General features: G+C 42.0%; 1 protein-coding gene across 2 annotated transcripts in view; it reads right to left on the bottom strand.

The window, feature by feature from the left end:
- The window catches only part of LOC308104856 (uncharacterized protein), a 34,037-nt gene extending 13,896 nt beyond the window's left edge, over window positions 1-20,141 (bottom strand). For both annotated transcript variants that reach the window (XM_080455429.1, XM_080455430.1), the window contains exons 1-3: window positions 19,725-20,141; window positions 10,498-10,704; window positions 2,308-2,470 (exon numbers count right to left, since the gene is read on the bottom strand). In XM_080455429.1, coding sequence (XP_080311555.1) covers window positions 2,308-2,470; window positions 10,498-10,704 — 370 coding nt within the window. In that variant the 5' untranslated portion in view covers window positions 19,725-20,141. The remainder of the gene's footprint in view (window positions 1-2,307; window positions 2,471-10,497; window positions 10,705-19,724) is intronic.
- Between the last annotated feature and the right edge of the window lie 732 nt (window positions 20,142-20,873).

The raw sequence follows: 20,873 nt of genomic DNA, 5'->3' as shown, positions 1-20,873 counted from the left end.
TAGTCCTACTGACAGGATGTAGTAATGTTTTTAGTCCTACAGACAGGATGTAGTAATGTTTGTAGTCCTGCTGACAGGATGTAGTAATGTTTGTAGTCCTACAGACAGGATGTAGTAATGTTTGTAGTCCTGCTGACAGGATGTAGTAATGTCTGTAGTCCTACAAACAGGATGTAGTAATGTTTGTAGTCCTACTGACAGGATGTAGTAATGTTTGTAGTCCTAGAAACAGGATGTAGTAATGTTTGTAGTCCTACTGACAGGATGTAGTAATGTTTGTAGTCCTAGAGACAGGATGCAGTAATGTTTGTAGTCCTGCTGACAGGATGTAGTAATGTTTGTAGTCCTACAGACAGGATGTAGTAATGTTTGTAGTCCTGCTGACAGGATGTAGTAATGTTTGTAGTCCTGCTGACAGGATGTAGTAATGTTTGTAGTCCTAGAAACAGGATGTAGTAATGTCTGTAGTCCTACTGACAGGATGTAGTAATGTTTTTAGTCCTACAGACAGGATGTAGTAATGTTTGTAGTCCTGCTGACAGGATGTAGTAATGTTTGTAGTCCTACAGACAGGATGTAGTAATGTTTGTAGTCCTGCTGACAGGATGTAGTAATGTCTGTAGTCCTACAAACAGGATGTAGTAATGTTTGTAGTCCTACTGACAGGATGTAGTAATGTTTGTAGTCCTAGAAACAGGATGTAGTAATGTTTGTAGTCCTACTGACAGGATGTAGTAATGTTTGTAGTCCTAGAGACAGGATGCAGTAATGTTTGTAGTCCTGCTGACAGGATGTAGTAATGTTTGTAGTCCTACAGACAGGATGTAGTAATGTTTGTAGTCCTGCTGACAGGATGTAGTAATGTTTGTAGTCCTGCTGACAGGATGTAGTAATGTTTGTAGTCCTAGAAACAGGATGTAGTAATGTCTGTAGTCCTACTGACAGGATGTAGTAATGTTTTTAGTCCTACAGACAGGATGTAGTAATGTTTGTAGTCCTGCTGACAGGATGTAGTAATGTTTGTAGTCCTACAGACAGGATGTAGTAATGTTTGTAGTCCTGCTGACAGGATGTAGTAATGTCTGTAGTCCTACAAACAGGATGTAGTAATGTTTGTAGTCCTACTGACAGGATGTAGTAATGTTTGTAGTCCTAGAAACAGGATGTAGTAATGTTTGTAGTCCTACTGACAGGATGTAGTAATGTTTGTAGTCCTAGAGACAGGATGCAGTAATGTTTGTAGTCCTGCTGACAGGATGTAGTAATGTTTGTAGTCCTACAGACAGGATGTAGTAATGTTTGTAGTCCTGCTGACAGGATGTAGTAATGTTTGTAGTCCTGCTGACAGGATGTAGTAATGTTTGTAGTCCTACTGACAGGATGTAGTAATGTTTGTAGTCCTACAGACAGGATGTAGTAATGTTTCTAGTCCTACTGACAGGATGTAGTAATGTTTGTAGTCCTACAGACAGGATGTAGTAATGTTTGTAGTCCTACAGACAGGATGTAGTAATGTTTGTAGTCCTACAGACAGGATGTAGTAATGTTTGTAGTCCTACTGACAGGATGTAGTAATGTTTGTAGTCCTACTGACAGGATGTAGTAATGTTTCTAGTCCTACTGACAGGATGTAGTAATGTTTGTAGTCCTACTGACAGGATGTAGTAATGTCTGTAGTCCTACAGACAGGATGTAGTAATGTTTGCAGTCCTACTGACAGGATGTAGTAATGATTGTAGTCCTAGACACAGGATGTAGTAATGTTTGTAGTCCTAGAGACAGGATGTAGTAATGTTTGTAGTCCTAGAGACAGGATGTAGTAATGTTTGTAGTCCTACAGACAGGATGTAGTAATGTTTGTAGTCCTACAGACAGGATGTAGTAATGTTTGTAGTCCTGCTGACAGGATGTAGTAATGTTTGTAGTCCTACAGACAGGATGTAGTAATGTTTGTAGTCCTGCAGACAGGATGTAGTAATGTTTGTAGTCCTACAGACAGGATGTAGTAATGTTTGTAGTCCTACAGACAGGATGTAGTAATGTTTGTAGTCCTGCTGACAGGATGTAGTAATGTTTGTAGTCCTACAGACAGGATGTAGTAATGTTTCTAGTCCTACTGACAGGATGTAGTAATGTTTGTAGTCCTACTGACAGGATGTAGTAATGTTTGTAGTCCTACTGACAGGATGTAGTAATGTTTGTAGTCCTACAGAGAGGATGTAGTAATGTTTGTAGTCCTACAGACAGGATGTAGTAATGTTTGTAGTCCTACAGACAGGATGTAGTAATGTTTCTAGTCCTACTCACCCACACCGTCAGACAGGATGTTGAGCACGCTGGTCAGAGGTTTCTTCTTCTTGGAGCCGCGGGACTCTTCAAAGTCCATCAGAACCTTGGCATCGTCAACGATCTTCATCATCTTCCCCAGCGCCTCGTTGCCCAGCGTCTCCATGACCGACGCAAACAGAGTCTGAAGGAAACACAAAAAACAAAACTATTTACAATCTTTCTTTTTTTAACGTTTTATCCCACAAATAGGCTCTATTCACAGCAGCCATTTTGGAGAGAAATTGGGGCCTCTTCTTACTTCCTTCACAGGTGTTTCCAATGATACTAATGAAGGCTCTGTCCCATTCTGGTCAAACAAAGTCAGGGTGTTGATATTGTGCATGTTGGCTCACTGGAAACACTAGTGGGTCTCAAAGTGTAGTCCAGGGACCCTCATGGTTCCTTGAGGGGGTGTAACTCTGAGAGTGTACAAATGGAACCAAATGGACCCTCCCGGGTCCATTTGGTTCCATTTGTACACTCTCAAGAGTTATGGGGGTCCTTGAAATTAAAAAAGTTTGAGAACCAGTGTGCTACACTAAATGGAACAGGGAGGAGTTTCCCCGGTAGGACGTAGCTTCTTATCACCTGACAGGGGGGAGTTTCCCCGGTAGGACGTAGCTTCTTATCACCTGACAGGGGGGAGTTTCCCCGGTAGGACGCAGCTTCTTATCACCTGACAGGGGGGAGTTTCCCCGGTAGGACGTAGCTTCTTATCACCTGACAGGGGGGAGTTTCCCCCGGTAGGACGTAGCTTCTTATCACCTGACAGGGGGGAGTTTCCCCGGTAGGACGTAGCTTCTTATCACCTGATAGGGAGGAGTTTCCCCGGTAGGACGTAGCTTCTTATCACCTGACAGGGAGGAGTGTCCCTGGTAGGACGTAGCTTCTTATCACCTGACAGGGGGGAGTTTCCCCAGTAGGACGTAGCTTCTTGTCACCTGACAGGGGGGAGTTTCCCCCGGTAGGACGTAGCTTCTTATCACCTGACAGGGGGGAGTTTCCCCGGTAGGACGTAGCTTCTTATCACCTGATAGGGAGGAGTTTCCCCGGTAGGACGTAGCTTCTTATCACCTGATAGGGAGGAGTTTCCCCGGTAGGACGTAGCTTCTTGTCACCTGACAGGGGGGAGTTTCCCCGGTAGGACGTAGCTTCTTATCACCTGATAGGGGGGAGTTTCCCCGGTAGGACGTAGCTTCTTATCACCTGACAGGGGGGAGTTTCCCCGGTAGGACGTAGCTTCTTATCACCTGATAGGGAGGAGTTTCCCCGGTAGGACGTAGCTTCTTGTCACCTGACAGGGGGGAGTTTCCCCGGTAGGACGTAGCTTCTTATCACCTGACAGGGAGGAGTGTCCCTGGTAGGACGTAGCTTCTTATCACCTGACAGGGGGGAGTTTCCCCCGGTAGGACGTAGCTTCTTATCACCTGACAGGGGGGAGTTTCCCCCGGTAGGACGTAGCTTCTTATCACCTGACAGGGAGGAGTTTCCCCCGGTAGGACGTAGCTTCTTATCACCTGACAGGGAGGAGTGTCCCTGGTAGGACGTAGCTTCTTATCACCTGACAGGGGGGAGTTTCCCCGGTAGGACGTAGCTTCTTATCACCTGACAGGGGGGAGTTTCCCCGGTAGGACATAGCTTCTTATCACCTGACAGGGGGGAGTTTACCTGGTAGGACGTAGCTTCTTATCACCTGACAGGGGGGAGTGTCCCTGGTAGGACGTAGCTTCTTATCACCTGACAGGGGGGAGTGTCCCTGGTAGGACGTAGCTTCTTATCACCTGACAGGGGGGAGTTTCCCTGGTAGGACGTAGCTTCTTATCACCTGACAGGGGGGAGTTTCCCCGGTAGGACGTAGCTTCTTATCACCTGACAGGGGGGAGTGTCCCTGGTAGGACGTAGCTTCTTATCACCTGACAGGGAGGAGTTTCCCCCGGTAGGACGTAGCTTCTTATCACCTGACAGGGGGGAGTTTCCCCGGTAGGACGTATCTTCTTATCACCTGACAGGGGGGAGTTTCCCCGGTAGGACGTAGCTTCTTATCACCTGATAGGGAGGAGTTTCCCTGGTAGGACGTAGCTTCTTGTCACCTGACAGGGGGGAGTTTCCCCGGTAGGACGTATCTTCTTATCACCTGACAGGGGGAGAGTTTCCCCGGTAGGACGTAGCTTCTTATCACCTGACAGGGGGGGGGTTTCCCCGGTAGGACGTAGCACATAGAAGGAACACGTTATTCCAACCAGTTCCTTTCCCCTCCATCAGGCACCCCGGCTGACCAGGGGGAGGCAGTATAGAGATCAGGATTACTACATGTTTTTGTGAGGGTATTAACTACCCTAGGAGACACAGGGAAAACATGCAAACTCCACACAGAAAGGCCCTTTCACCAAACCCACCTAATTTACAATTTATAATGTAGTCATTTATCAGACTCTTTATCCAGAGTGACTTACAGTAAACAAGGTAAAAGCATACATAGAATACAGAGACAGCGTAGTGTCTCAGTAAACTATAGGATCATAGAATACAGAGACAGTGTAGTCTCTCAGTAAACTATAGGATCATAGAATACAGAGACAGTGTAGTGTCTCAGTAAACTATAGGATCATAGAATACAGAGACAGCGTAGTGTCTCAGTAAACTATAGGATCATAGAATACATAGAGACAGCATAGTGTCTCAGTAAACTATAGGATCATAGAATACAGAGACAGTGTAGTGTCTCAGTAAACTATAGGATCATAGAATACAGAGACAGTGTAGTGTCTCAGTAAACTATAGGATCATAGAATACATAGAGACAGCATAGTGTCTCAGTAAACTATAGGATCATAGAATACAGAGAGACAGTGTAGTGTCTCAGTAAACTATAGGATCATAGAATACAGAGACAGTGTAGTGTCTCAGTAAACTATAGGATCATAGAAAACATAGAGACAGCGTAGTCTCTCAGTAAACTATAGGATCATAGAATACATAGACAGTGTAGTGTCTCAGTAAACTATAGGATCATAGAATACATAGACAGTGTAGTGTCTCAGTAAACTATAGGATCATAGAATACAGAGAGACAGTGTAGTGTCTCAGTAAACTATAGGATCATAGAATACATAGAGACAGCATAGTGTCTCAGTAAACTATAGGATCATAGAATACAGAGAGACAGTGTAGTGTCTCAGTAAACTATAGGATCATAGAATACATAGAGACAGCATAGTGTCTCAGTAAACTATAGGATCATAGAATACAGAGAGACAGTGTAGTGTCTCAGTAAACTATAGGATCATAGAATACAGAGACAGTGTAGTGTCTCAGTAAACTATAGGATCATAGAATACAGAGACAGTGTAGTGTCTCAGTAAACTATAGGATCATAGAATACAGAGACAGTGTAGTGTCTCAGTAAACTATAGGATCATAGAATACAGAGACAGTGTAGTGTCTCAGTAAACTATAGGATCATAGAATACAGAGACAGTGTAGTGTCTCAGTAAACTATAGGATCATAGAATACAGAGACAGTGTAGTGTCTCAGTAAACTATAGGATCATAGAATACAGAGACAGTGTAGTGTCTCAGTAAACTATAGGATCATAGAATACAGAGACAGTGTAGTGTCTGAGTCCCCACACATTTTTAGCAATGAATTTCCAAAACTTTTCCAAAACTTTTCCAGAATATTTAGCCCAATTTCCAGGCCTATATAACAATCATTCAGCGCAATAATGTGTCTCTTACTCCTATGTAGAATGCCCAAAGATAGGCAGTGTAGCAAAAATAAAGCATAGAATATAGAATAGTACAATTTCATTCAAAATTTCGTGCAAAATTAGGGCATAGCTCACTGGAAGACTCATTATGGCATCCGTATGACTTATTTTATTTAAATAATATATGCCATCACACAGCCCGTTCGGCGAAAAACTACTTATGTTACATATTTCGTGTAATGTTATACATGTTTATGAAAATGTTTTGTATTAATGCATAGCCAAATATCTTTCCAGGACCCTTGATAAATTCCAGGACCTTTGATCAATTCCCAAACTTTTCCAGTACTGGATAATTTTTTTTTCAATTTCAAAATATTTCCAGGAATTTCATGACCGTGGGGACCCTGTGTCTCAGTAAACTATAGGATCATAGAATACAGAGACAGTGTAGTGTCTCAGTAAACTATAGGATCATAGAATACAGAGACAGTGTAGTGTCTCAGTAAACTATAGGATCATAGAATACAGAGAGACGGTGTAGTGTCTCAGTAAACTATAGGATCATAGAATACAGAGACAGTGTAGTGTCTCAGTAAACTATAGGATCATAGAATACAGAGAGACAGTGTAGTGTCTCAGTAAACTATAGGATCATAGAATACAGAGACAGTGTAGTGTCTCAGTAAACTATAGGATCATAGAATACAGAGACAGTGTAGTGTCTCAGTAAACTATAGGATCATAGAATACAGAGACAGTGTAGTGTCTCAGTAAACTATAGGATCATAGAATACAGAGAGACGGTGTAGTGTCTCAGTAAACTATAGGATCATAGAATACAGAGACAGTGTAGTGTCTCAGTAAACTATAGGATCATAGAATACAGAGAGACAGTGTAGTGTCTCAGTAAACTATAGGATCATAGAATACAGAGAGACAGTGTAGTGTCTCAGTAAACTATAGGATCATAGAATACAGAGACAGTGTAGTGTCTCAGTAAACTATAGGATCATAGAATACAGAGACAGTGTAGTGTCTCAGTAAACTATAGGATCATAGAATACAGAGACAGTGTAGTGTCTCAGTAAACTATAGGATCATAGAATACAGAGAGACAGTGTAGTGTCTCAGTAAACTATAGGATCATAGAATACAGAGACAGTGTAGTGTCTCAGTAAACTATAGGATCATAGAATACAGAGAGACAGTGTAGTGTCTCAGTAAACTATAGGATCATAGAATACAGAGACAGTGTAGTGTCTCAGTAAATTATAGGATCATAGAATACAGAGAGACAGTGTAGTTTTCTCGATTTAAAAAAAATAGCAGATCTACAAGCTCGTAGCGCGGGCTTGTAGATCTGCTATTTTTGAATAGCCCAAAGTGTAAAATAATGCTTTTTAGCTCAAATCAAGAAGTGACACAGATGCATTCCAGGTCTTAATGGGTTGAATTTCTCCATTGAAAATAGCAGATCTACAAAGTGTGTAGATCTTGCTGTTTTCTGTGAAGGTTTTCCCACAGAACCCGGATGGGGTTCGAGTGGTTAACGTGCCTGTTATTACCAGGGCCAAACACTGAGCTGAAACATACCAGGGCCAAACACTGAGCTGAAACAGCAGCTGTACAAAGCTCACAGTCTGACGTCTATTTCTGGCTCCACATATTTAGCGCAGAGCACAAACAGGAGGAGGCCTAGTAAGGAGCCCTGTGGGACTCGCCTAAATATAGGCTTTTTAAGTTGTTAACCCTTTAAGACCTGAGGCGATTCTTAAAAAAACTGTTTTTGGAAAACAATCTATTTTTCTTTTTTTTTCAAGATTTTTCAAAAATAGCAGATCTACAAGCTCGTAGCGCGGCACTCGGTGCCGCGCTATGAGCTTGTAGATCTGCTATTTTTGAATAGCCAAAAGAAATTTAAAAGTGACACAAATGCGTTCCAGGTCTTAATGGGTTAAAAATATACAATATATATCCCGTATGGAGGCTTTATGAGCAGTATGCTGTACGTCTGTATATCTGCTATTTTTGCATATCCAAAGAAATCTAAAATGACAGAGAAGCGTTCCTGTATTGAATGGGTTAATGTTTTTTGTTTGCTGGTTAACACATTAATCTTCCTAAACATGAACAGGTTTAAGAAACACTTGTTTAAACAACATTTAGGAAGAAGGCACCCAAATGAGCAACTACGCTGTAGAAACAAGCCCCCCACATAAACACATCCACCAATATCTACAAGCAAATTTACAGGAAAAAAGAAAACAAGGCCAAAGTCGCTTATAATAAGCTCAGACATGGCAACACTGCTGGTTACAGCCAGTCGCTTATAATAAGCTCAGACATGGCAACACTGCTGGTCACAACAATGTGCCACTATAGCAGGGTCCACACCAGGGACCCCTTAGCTGAGAGAGAGATGAAGCAGGGACCCCTTAGCTGAGACAGAGATGAAGCAGGGACCCCTTAGCTGAGAGACAGATGAAGCAGGGACCCCTTAGCTGAGAGAGAGATGAAGCAGGGACCCCTTAGCTGAGAGAGAGATGAAGCAGGGACCCCTTAGCTGAGAGAGAGATGAAGCAGGGACCCCCTTCATCTCTCTCTCAGTGTACGCTCTTGTTTAACTCTAGACAAATCGATTCGCCGAAAATAGCCAATCTACAAGCTCACAACGCACTGTGAGCTTGTGGACCGATCGGCGTGAAACTTTGCACACATTCCCCATGTTTTCAAAATCTTCTTTGGAGCTCTAACGGCCCGGTTCACGTTTTGGCCAATAACTCTTGAACCGTAGGCCGTACGGTCAACGTATTAAATGTTATAAATACATAAACATATGGTCTCTGTCGGGTGTAAACCTCATACGTCCAACTCTGTTACTTTTGAGGATTCTAATTAAAAAAACGGCTAAAGTAGTAGATCTACAAGCTCGGCTTGAGGATCAAGATTACGATTTAATTTTTTAGCTTTTATGCCTTTATTGATAGGATAGTAGTCTGACAGGAAATGGGGGGAGAGAGAGATGGGGAGTAGTCTCGCGTAGCCAGACAACTATTCCACGATCTCCGAATGTTATATAGAGTCTGGAACTACACCTCCTGAATGTTATATATAGTCTGGAACTACACCTCCTGAATGTTATATAGAGTCTGGAACTACACCTCCTGAATGCTATATATAGTCTGGAACTACACCTCCTGAATGTTATATAGAGTCTAGAACTACACCTCCTGAATGCTATATATAGTCTGGAACTACACCTCCTGAATGCTATATATAGTCTGGAACTACACCTCCTGAATGTTATATATAGTCTGGAACTACACCTCCTGAATGTTATATAGAGTCTGAAACTACACCTCCTGAATGTTATATAGAGTCTGGAACTACACCTCCTGAATGTTATATAGAGTCTGGAACTACACCTCCTGAATGTTATATAGAGTCTGGAACTACACCTCCTGAATGTTATATAGAGTCTAGAACTACACCTCCTGAATGTTATATAGAGTCTAGAACTACACCTCCTGAATGTTATATAGAGTCTGGAACTACACCTCCTGAATGTTCTATAGAGTCTGGAACTACACCTCCTGAATGTTATATAGAGTCTGGAACTACACCTCCTGAATGTTATATAGAGTCTAGAACTACACCTCCTGAATGTTATATAGAGTCTGGAACTACACCTCCTGAATGTTATATAGAGTCTGGAACTACACCTCCTGAATGTTATATAGAGTCTAGAACTACACCTCCTGAATGTTATATAGAGTCTGGAACTACACCTCCCCAAATCCGAGAGAGGAAGCTGGCACTTCCGTTCACGAAAATATAATATTTTTAAATATCTTTACATTTGATGTTTTAGTTTACATTTCTGCTTAGCAACAAGCTAAATATGCTTAGAGGATTTTGATTTAGATTAGGATAAATTTGCGCGACTGTAAAGAGGAAACTGAGGTTTCACATCCGCTTTATATTCTAATCATGATCAGAGCTTCAGAGTCCCAGACTGTATGACCAGAAACATTTGAATATTTGTGGGAGGCAACAATCTGACCACGAGAGACTAGCCGTCGGGATCGGGCCTCGAACCCGCTGTCAGGCTAGGGTTGCCAGATCTGCTTATTATAATTCCCCCGCAAGATTGTATTTGAAAATAGCTGATGTATATGTTAAAGTGCTCATGTGGCCCATAGTCACTTCTTTTGGGCTGGTTTTCCTAGACCTGGTTGCTTGTTTCTCTCACAGAATCTGGCAACACTACTTTGGAGCCTAGGTGCCTGGACCGCTACGCCAGAGGTCAAGACCTGGATCTGCCATTTTTTATGACTTCTGTGTGACGCTGTACTGTGATCAAGTAAGGCCGTTAACTTAGGAAAAAAACACAGAGTTAGAATAGGGAGGTGTTCTGCCCGACAACAAAGCTATAATAATGGTGATGTTTTCCTACCATCTTCATCCTGCTCTCGGTGGACAGCTTGTCCCTCAGCTCGTCCTGGTCCTGCTCCGTGTTGGCCCCTCCCTCTCTGGACAGGTGGAGGTGGAAGACGAACACGGTGCTGTCCTCCACCAGTTTGCCCAGTTCAGCCACCGCCGCGTGGACCAGAGTCTCCATCACACTGGCCATCTGGGTCTGGAGGGCTGGGAAACTGGACATCTGAAACATAATTACACATTATTATTATTATTATTACATTTATTACATCACACTGGGTCTGGAGAGCTGGGAAACTGGACATCTGAAACATAATTACACATTATTATTATTACATCACACGGCAGTGGCTCAGGGGTAGAGTGGCCGGGTAGAGTGAACTGGAAACCGCAAGGTTCCCAGTTCGATCCCGGGCTGGGGGGCTCCCCTAGAGTTAGTGTCCTTGAGCAAGACGCTGAACCCCTGATGAGCAGGTTGGTGCCTTGCATGATTTCCTCCTCCATGTGTGTATGAATGTGTGTGCGAATGTAATGCAAAATCATCTGGGTGTGGAGAGCTGGACACACACACACACACACACACACACACACACACACACACACACACACACACACACACACACACACACACACACACACACACACACACACACACACACACACACACACACACACACACACACACACACTCTTACTTCCTGGTTAACTTATGACTTCAAAAGCCTGTATCTCGGCTCCTGTGTACTTTTTTTTACAATGTATTTTTAACTATTTTCAACTGGCTGCAACTATGGAACGGATTACCGAATGTTTTTCAATTTTTTCCCCCCAATTGTACGAGACCTGTATGTGTGTAATGAGGGGATCACCGTGAGGACGGTGATCACTGAAAATATTTTGTGACTACTTGAAAAAGGTTCAAAAATGGTTAAAAATCCTGGCACTCAACGTATAATATTTTAATAAACCTCTGGCACCCAATGAGTTAAATGCAATCAGATCAGACTTTTCTGTTTGGATGTATATATGGGCTGTCATGGGTTGGTATTGCAACTCTAGAAACCAGATAGCATTATAGCATCTAAAGAGTTGCTCTAATGTACCCCTAGGTACCTGATACACCTGGGGGTAACAAGCTCTAATGTACCCCTAGGTACCTGATACACCTGGGGGTAACAAGCTCTAATGTACCCCTAGGTACCTGGTACACCTGGGGGTAACAAGCTCTAATGTACCCCTAGGTACCTGATACACCTGGGGGTAACAAGCTCTAATGTACCCCTAGGTACCTGGTACACCTGGGGGTAACAAGCTCTAATGTACCCCTAGGTACCTGATACACCTGGGGGTAACAAGCTCTAATGTACCCCTAGGTACCTGGTACACCTGGGGGTAACCAGCTCTAATGTACCCCTAGGTACCTGATACACCTGGGGGTAACAAGCTCTAATGTACCCCTAGGTACCTGGTACACCTGGGGGTAACAAGCTCTAATGTACCCCTAGGTACCTGGTACACCTGGGGGTAACGAGCTCTAATGTACCCCTAGGTACCTGGTACACCTGGGGGTAACAAGCTCTAATGTACCCCTAGGTACCTGGTACACCTGGGGGTAACAAGCTCTAATGTACCCCTAGGTACCTGATACACCTGGGGTTAACGAGCTCTAATGTACCCCTAGGTACCTGATACACCTGGGGGTAACAAGCTCTAATGTACCCCTAGGTACCTGATACACCTGGGGGTAACAAGCTCTAATGTACCCCTAGGTACCTGATACACCTGGGGTTAACGAGCTCTAATGTACCCCTAGGTACCTGATACACCTGGGGGTAACAAGCTCTAATGTACCCCTAGGTACCTGGTACACCTGGGGGTAACAAGCTCTAATGCACCCCTAGGTACCTGGTACACCTGGGGTTGCACAAACTGGCCTCACCCAGTATCACTCTTGGAGGCCAGACAGTCCTTTCCTGCTAAAGCCTCAGTCAGCGACCTCGGTTCCTCGGTTGTCTGCTAGATAACAGCCTGGGTGGTGAAACCATGGCTCTTAGGACCATCAGTAAGGTGAATGGTAGCTCTTAGGACCATCAGTAAGGTGAATGGTAGCTCTTAGGACCATCAGTAAGGTGAATGGCAGAACCAAACTCTTAGCCAGGAAAGCGCAGTTTCTGGACTCGGCCAGTCTTCGCTTATTAGCAAACTCACTGGTTCTATGTTGTTTCGACTATGCTATTGGCTCAAGGTACGGTGGCCAAAATAGACTGGTCAGGCTTGTCTTGGGCCTATCTGTGAGGGACCATGTTGGAAAACAACATTTGCAGCAGTTGGGTTGGTTCCCTCTGGCAGCCAGGTCAGTTCAACTACAGCTGAACCTGGTGCATAACATCTACATCAACACACAGCGCCCCCTGTGTACCTATGTAAGCTTTTTCAGAAGCGTAGCGAAGCCCATTCCCACCTAACCAGAGCCAGCATAGCAGACCTGACCATGCCCCACGTTCAGTTCACCACTTAAATGAGAAAACGCTCATTTAGATTTGGAGGAGCAGTTAACTGGAACTCGCTGCCCCTGACTATTAACCCATTAAGACCTGGAACTGTGTCATTTTTAGATTTTAGCTAAAAAGCATTATTTTACACTTTGAGCTATTCAAAAATAGCAGATATACAAGCTCATAGCGTGGCACCGAGTGCCGCGCTACGAGCTTGTAGATCTGCTATTTTTGAAAAATCGTGAAAATGTGTGCAAATCTTTGAATATATATATATTTTTAAAGCGAACATTTTTAACTCAAATCGTTGCTTCTGGGGGTCCCTGGAACTAAATATTTTGATGGGGGTCCGTGGCCAAATACATATAATTTTGGGGGTCCTTGACATGAAAAAGTTTGATCACCACTGATATAGAAACACAGGTTTTTCAGAATACTGTTGAGATTTAGGAGACATGTAGAATCGGCTCTCAATGGGTTAAGAGCACCAGCAGCCATCTCCTTTTTAAGATAAGGGTCAAAGCATGGCTTTTAGAAAATGTTGCAGTACAGTAGGGTCACTTATGTTAGCAATGCGATTCTATGTATTTATGCTGTAGGTAGTGTAGCTTTTGATTGTTTTATGTATTACTGTACTGTCTACCTGTATGTATTTTGTTGCAGTGTTGTTGGTCTCAGACCAAGGACCACAATGAAAATAAGTCGCAAGACTTTTATGTGTCTGTATCTTGACGTTTCTACGATGAACATGACATGCGTTTCTTTTCCTGTATAACGTCTAATAAAATCTAATGTTTTACTTAAAGGGATATTTCACTTTCAAAAAAACGTTTGGTCATTCTATCGTCTACTCAGGCCTTTGTGAGCCCCCCAGACAGTTTTTAAGTTGCTCGATTCAGTATTTAGACATTTGATATTCATTTTATCAGACACGCCCCCTTCCTATACAAACCCATTGTAACTTCAAACTCCATTTTAACCATGTTAGATTCATCAAAAACACCCGTCCTTGGTTCTGGTGACTCATACCGCCCCCCTAATACGCGAGGGGGCCGCGTTTTTTCAATTACTTTTTTCATTTATTTTAAATATATTTTTTTGAAATTTGAAAAAAATAAAATACAATAAAAATAAAAAAAATAAAAAATGAAAAAAAAGATCTGAAAAACACGGCCCCCTCACGCATTAGGAGGGCAGGGTGAGTCACCAGAACCAAGGACGGGTGTTTTCGACAAATCTAACATGGTTAAAATGGAGTTTGAAGTTACAATGGGTTTGTATAGGAAGGGGGCGTGTCTGATAAAATGAATATCAAATATATAAATACTGAATCGAGCAACTTAAAAACTGTCTGGGGGGCTCACAAAGGCTTGAGTAGATGATAAAATGACCAAAAGTTTTTTTGAAAGTGAAATATCCCTTTAAGTAAAAGTATCAACACTGCAATGTAGAAGTACTCTGTTAGCAGTAAAAGTCCGGAATTAAAAATGTACTTGAGTAAAAGTACAAAAGTATTGGTATCAAAATGTACTTAAAGTACCAAAAGTTAATGTACTGGAATGTTTGAAAATAGCCTATGTATTAAATATGGCTGAGGTGGTTAATGTATGTTTTATAATGTAATGATTTATATCTGCAAAGTAACTAGTAACTAAAGTTTTCAAATAATTGTAGTGGAGTAAAAGTACAATATTTGCCTCTGAGATGTAGTGGAGTAGAAGTAAAAGTATTGGAAATTGGAAATACTCCAGAAGTACAGTACTTGAGTAAATGTACTTAGTTACTTTACACCACTGCACCTGTGATAAGAAGCTCAAAACAGCAGCGAATAGCATTTCTCATGGGGCTCAACAGCCCACATACTGAGCTCTGGCATCCATCCCACAAATACATGATCTTTACAAAACGAGGAACCATTTAAAAAGGGAAATAAACAGGCTTTCCAGCAGTTTAGAAGTTATGGCCGAGCAAACATTGTTACGACAGAGAAATAATCTACCAAACACAAAACAAACAAACTTTCTTTGTGCCGGGCGTGTTATGTTTTGAACTAAATCCCCATTTGGAACCTCTCTACGCTATACACGAATCCACAGAGCGCTGTCCTGTAGGTGGCGCCGCCATTGCTGCGGTGTCAGACTCGGTCAGCTGCTGCTGCGGTTCTGTCTGTCTGTTGACGTTAATACCTGCTAGGCTGTTGGATATAAGCGATTCAACAAACGGAAGTGGAGGTTTTGCCTCTTTCTATACTATTGTGTCTGTATTAGTACTACGTTATTTTAATTATACTTGAATTATACTTGAAGTCTTTTTATAATACTGTGGTGCTATTTGTGAAAAAGTCTGAGTCTATCTTTATAGAGGGGATTAAACTCACATAGGCTTTGGTTTCCTAAAAAATGTAAAAAATTGATGTTTCTAAAAACTGTATTTTGCCAAAACATTTTGTGAGGAATGTGAAAAAATATGGACAATGTTGTTTTTTTCTTGTTTTTTACAGTCTTATCGTTGTATGTAAACTTGCTAATGTTTCACCCGGACCGCCTTGTGCACTGCACCGAGGTCCTCTTTAAAAGGTGACACCATTTGTTCTGTTTTACACACGCTGAGGAAGGCCTGGTGAGGCCGAAACGTCCGGTATATGAGTGCTGCTGGGGGATAAAGACTTCAATAAAAACAAGATCCTAAATAGGATGAAAGTGAGTGCTGGTAGTCTTTTCAAAGAAACTGTTTCTGCCTGAACCGTGCACCCGTAACTTTGTGTACTTTAAATGACGCGTTTGACGAGTGCTTGCTTCTTTCTTTTCTCAGGCTGTTGGAGCAGCCATAAACTACACAGGTTCGTCCAGATTTTCTGTACATATTTGTAAAGTTAGTGTTAGTAAAAGTTAGTAAAAAGCGTAACGTGAGCAGTCAGTGACAGCAGCTGACTGACACCGCGCAGCAGTAGCTGATCGAGTCTGACACCGCAGCAATGGCGGCGCCCCCTACAGGGCAGCGCTCCGTGGATTCGTGTATACAGCACAGAGATGAGGTCCCACTGTACTAGCGGGTACCGGCAGAGGTAGAGTCCGTCCAAAACGTAGTGAAGATCAGTGCCGTCAGTTCAGCAAAAGCTACGGTATGGAAACGGTTAGGGTTGCCAACTCCCAGAGATTAGAATAAGGGACACCTATCCTGGGCGCGCGGCAAAGCCGGTCAAACCCCCCCAAAACCCCCGAAATGCATAGAAAACTATGCATTATACCTATGACACAATACAAACACAATGGTCTTACACCTGCATTGGGCTACTATTCATGATTTATTTAATTTGTATATAATATTATATATATATATTAATATTTTTCTGGAGCCAAGGTATGGCACCTGCCATACCTAATTGGGGATGATCACCTTTTTCGCCACATCGTTTCCAAAAAGTAACATGACCCGCTTTAATGACTTCAGTCTATATTAGTAGCTTAATGACTAGTATTAACATTCTATTGTCTTTTTTATGTCCAATGTATTTGTATTTAAGTTGGGTTCATAAAGTTAAAGGGATATTTCACTTTCAAAAAAACTTTTGTTCATTTTATCGTATCGGCGCGTTTTGAGCTTGTAGATCTGCTATTTTTGCTGTTTTTGTGTGACATAGAATGGCGAGGTACGGCATTAATGTACAAAAAAAGTTAAAATACGGAGATAAGAGGTGTCCAGTGTCCACCCGACAGTATAAGCAATGTGTCCCTCTGGAGTGGATGTGGAAATATAGTGGCCCTCAGCATCATCAAAGTTGCATCACCCCCGCTCTATCACAAGCACCATGTCGCTTCCTGAGTCTTATGGGACGGGCCGCCCTTCCACTCACCCGATTGGACAGAGGAGGAAAAGCAGCAGAGAGCGCATAAACGTAAGGTGTGCGCGACAAGCAGAAAGATGCGCAACACCATGAATCCACGCATTTGCATTGACAAAGCATTGGCAGATTCCGCCACCAGAGGTAAAATAAAAGTGCGGTGTGACCGTGCCCCTAAAACGTCCTAAAAGGTTTACTTTCCGGAAAAGCCTCAATCATCTGTAGGTGTCTGGGACTACCTTTACTTTTTGGATACGATGCGGCAAAAAAAAAGGTGATCTTCACTACGTTTTGGACGGACTCTACCTCTGCCGGTACCCGCTACGTTGGGACCTCATCTCTGTGCTGTACAGCAGAGGGAGAGGTTCCACATGGGGATAGTTTTGAACATGACGTGAACATGCATAACAGTACATCATTATCACACCTACATTTACCCTTCAATTTGAGCCGCAAGCAACTCTGCATTATATTTTTAATATGTGGAATCTAGAGTTGCAAGACCAACCCTTGACAGCCCATACATCCAAACAGAAAAGTCAGATCTGATTGTAATTAAACGACGTTTAACTCACCAACATTACAGCTGTACGGAAAGCTTGGATGATCCTCTTTCTATCTGTCAAGTTTGTGTTTCATAAAAATCCACCATATCTCGCTAGGACGCGCCTCACTAGCTAGACCCTCCAGAAAAATGCGATTATGCGTAATTTACCGCATAATCAGCAAAAACATGCATAATTATGCGGGGGTAACGTTTTTTCAAAAAGGCAGCATCGCATAATATGCACATCGCATCGCATATTTCGCAACTTTTCACCTATTTCGCATTTTCCGCAACTTTCCGCACATTTCAATATTCGCGTATTGCCACATATTTCACAACTTTTCGCATATTTCGCAACTTCCTGCAATTTCACAGCAAAAAAATGCAAAAAAATGCATATTTCATCGCATAATCAAGAAATTTTGCCCACGTTTTTCTGGAGGGTCTAACTAGCCAACACAAGAGGAGGTTGGGGTGTGCTGAAACCAGAGCACCCCGAAACAGCAGGTTGGGAATCGATTGCATGAAACAATCACCTGTGCGTCTCGTCTCAATGTTGGTAAACAGATGATTGGTCTATTAGACACGTTATGAGCATCTTTCTGTCAATACATTCTGTGCAGGTGATTATGTATCAAAGTGTTGGAGTTTGGAAGCGGCTCGTTGTAAATCACTCAACGGTCCTTCGTACCGCCTGTTTCTAAATGTCACATGATGCAGGAGGCAAGCAGGACGTTGTGTTGATGAAAACGAGCGCTTCCAAACTCCCAACACTTTATTACATTGTCACCCGCACAGAATGTATTGACAGGAAGTATCTCATAACATAAACGTGTCTCTACAGGTGGATTTTTATGAAACAAAAACAGATAGAAAGAGGATAATTCACGCTTTCCGTACATCTGTAATGTTGGTGAGTTAAACGTTGTTTAAATTAAGACCTGGAACGCATCTCTGTCACTTTAGATTTATTTGGCTGTTCAAAAATAGCAGACCTACAAGCTACAACCGAGTGCCGCGCTCTGAGCTTGTAGATCTGCTATTTTTGAAAAATCTTGAAAAAAAAATCTTTGATTTTTTTCCAAAAAGTTTTAGGATTTAGATTTTTTTTTAAAGAATCGCCTCAGGTCTTAATGGGTTAATACAATCAGATCTGACTGTTCTGTTTGGATGTATGGGCTGTCAAGGGTTGGTCTTGCAACTCTAGATTCCACATATTAGCAATAGCATCTAAAAGAAATGATGCTTGCGGCTACTTCAATGTATTGTTTATTTATGTGACTGACTGGCTGTATCCACATTATAGAAATATATAAGCCTTATTATATATAACTTATATAGCCTTATATATAACTTAACAAAATGATAATATGTAGTTGGCCCACAATTTATAAAATAACTCATTCAAATCTGTGTTATTTTATACTTTGGCTATTCCAAAAATAGCAGATCTACAAGCTCATAGCGTGTCACTTCGTGCCACGCTATGAGCTTGTAGATCTGCTATTTTTGTTTTTCCTTTGAAAATATATATATATATATATATATATATACATGTTTAACTCAAATATTTGCTTCTGGAGGGGGGGGGGGTACCTGCCTTGGCACAAAACATGTTCAGATGGGGGGGGGGGTCTTTGAACAAATACATCAAGATCATTTGGGGGTCCTTGACACACAAAAAAAGTCTGACAACCATTTAATTTATAAAATAAGTGCAAATACAAAATGCATATTTTAAAAAAAAATGGTGCCCACAGATGTCAGGGGCCAGTTTCTCTATTCACTATATATCTATGATCTATGATCCATGTTCATATCTATGATCCATGTTCATATCTATGATCCATGTGTGTGTATATATATATATATATATATATATATATATATATATATATGGGCTGTGAATCGTCTGCTATCTCACAAATCGATTCGATTCCGATTCTTGGGGTCACGATTCCGATTTTTATCGATTTTTTAAAAATAAACGATTCTCGATTCAAAAGCGATTTTTTTCCGATTCAAACGATTCTCGATTCAAAACTATTCTCGATTCAAAACGATTCTTGATGCAAAACATAGGATTTCAGGATCTACTCCAATCTGCTGGCATGAGAACAGAGTACATTTATGTAGCTTTTACAATTGTAAAGGTTTTATCAACTGATAATAATGTAAACACACAAAGGTAAATCCAAGATCCTTTTTTTTTTAAATCGATTTTTTTAAAATGAGAATCGATTCTGAATCGTCCAACAGTAGAATCGCGATTCGTATTCGAATCGATTTTTTCCGACACCCCTAATATATATATATATATATACACATGATCCATGCTATAGCGTTGTTTATAGTCTTACCGTTAGAATGGACTGACTCCTCCCGTTGATCTGTCTGTCTGCCTGTCTGTCTCACTCTGTGTCTGTCTGTCTGTCTCTACGCCTGTCTGTCTGTCTGTCTGTCTGTCTGTCTGTGTGTGTGTGTGTCTGTCTGCCTGTCTGTCTGTGTGTCTGTCTGTGTGTGTGTGTGGAGGCCTGTGGTTTTGCAGATCAGATCGCAGATCTTCAGGCTCTCAGGCCTCTCTGTCTCTTTATGTTGTCGTCCTCCTGTCCTCCGCTGAGCCTCGGTGTGGCGGACGGTCTGGAAGGCTCGTGAAGGCTGTGAGATCTACAGAAACATCTTTTAAATGAGCGGATGTTTTCATTAAAAGGTTTTATTAATGTTTTAATGATAGAATCACAGACTCAATGATCAACCTACAACTTAAAGCCACCGACGGTACGAGCCGGAAGCGACTTTCACTTCCGGGTCTCTCTCTCTCTCTCTCTCTCTGATGTGTTTATACTTCGTCCTACGACGGTGTCTAGCTCTGAAACTTGACTGACAGTCATGGCACAACTTGTTCCTGGACTTTGATTTTTCTACATTTACAACCCGTACATCTACAGAAACGTTCACATTTCAAATATAAAGTGCTGACCCTAAAGCCATGGATGTAACAAGATAAAGCGCCTGGGTCTAAGTACCTGTATCTTCCGTATTCTTCAATAAAAAGCATTTTAATCCGATCGGCAGTCATTTTCCTTACAGAGTTATAATGTATCAGAGTGCAGTACACCGCCCAACCGATAGGGTCGCGTAGTTGAAAGCATATGGAGACGATTCTAAGAAAATGGCCAACGATCGGTATAAAATGCTTTTTATTGAACAATACGGAAGACACGAGTATTTAGACCCTGGCGTTTTAACTTGTTACATCCGTGGCCATAAAGTCAGCACTTTATATTTTACATATGAACGTTTATGTAGATGTACGGGTTGTAAATAGAAAAGATTCAAAAAGCAGGAACAAGTAGCGCCATGACGCTTGCGTCATGTGAACCATCGCTAAGCCAGCAGCTCGTACGATGTTTAAACTGTCGTGAAAATATAAAGTAAACCGTTTCACTTCTCGCCGAAACAAAGACATTTTTATGACGTTAAAAGTCTCTCCTATGTGGTGGGGAAGC

The sequence above is a fragment of the Gymnoscopelus braueri genome, assembly GCF_963280865.1.
Source record: "Gymnoscopelus braueri genome assembly, chromosome: 17".
Lineage (NCBI taxonomy): Eukaryota > Metazoa > Chordata > Actinopteri > Myctophiformes > Myctophidae > Gymnoscopelus > Gymnoscopelus braueri.
Note: the sequence above shows the minus strand (reverse complement) of the source record. Positions and strands in the feature narration are given on the sequence as shown.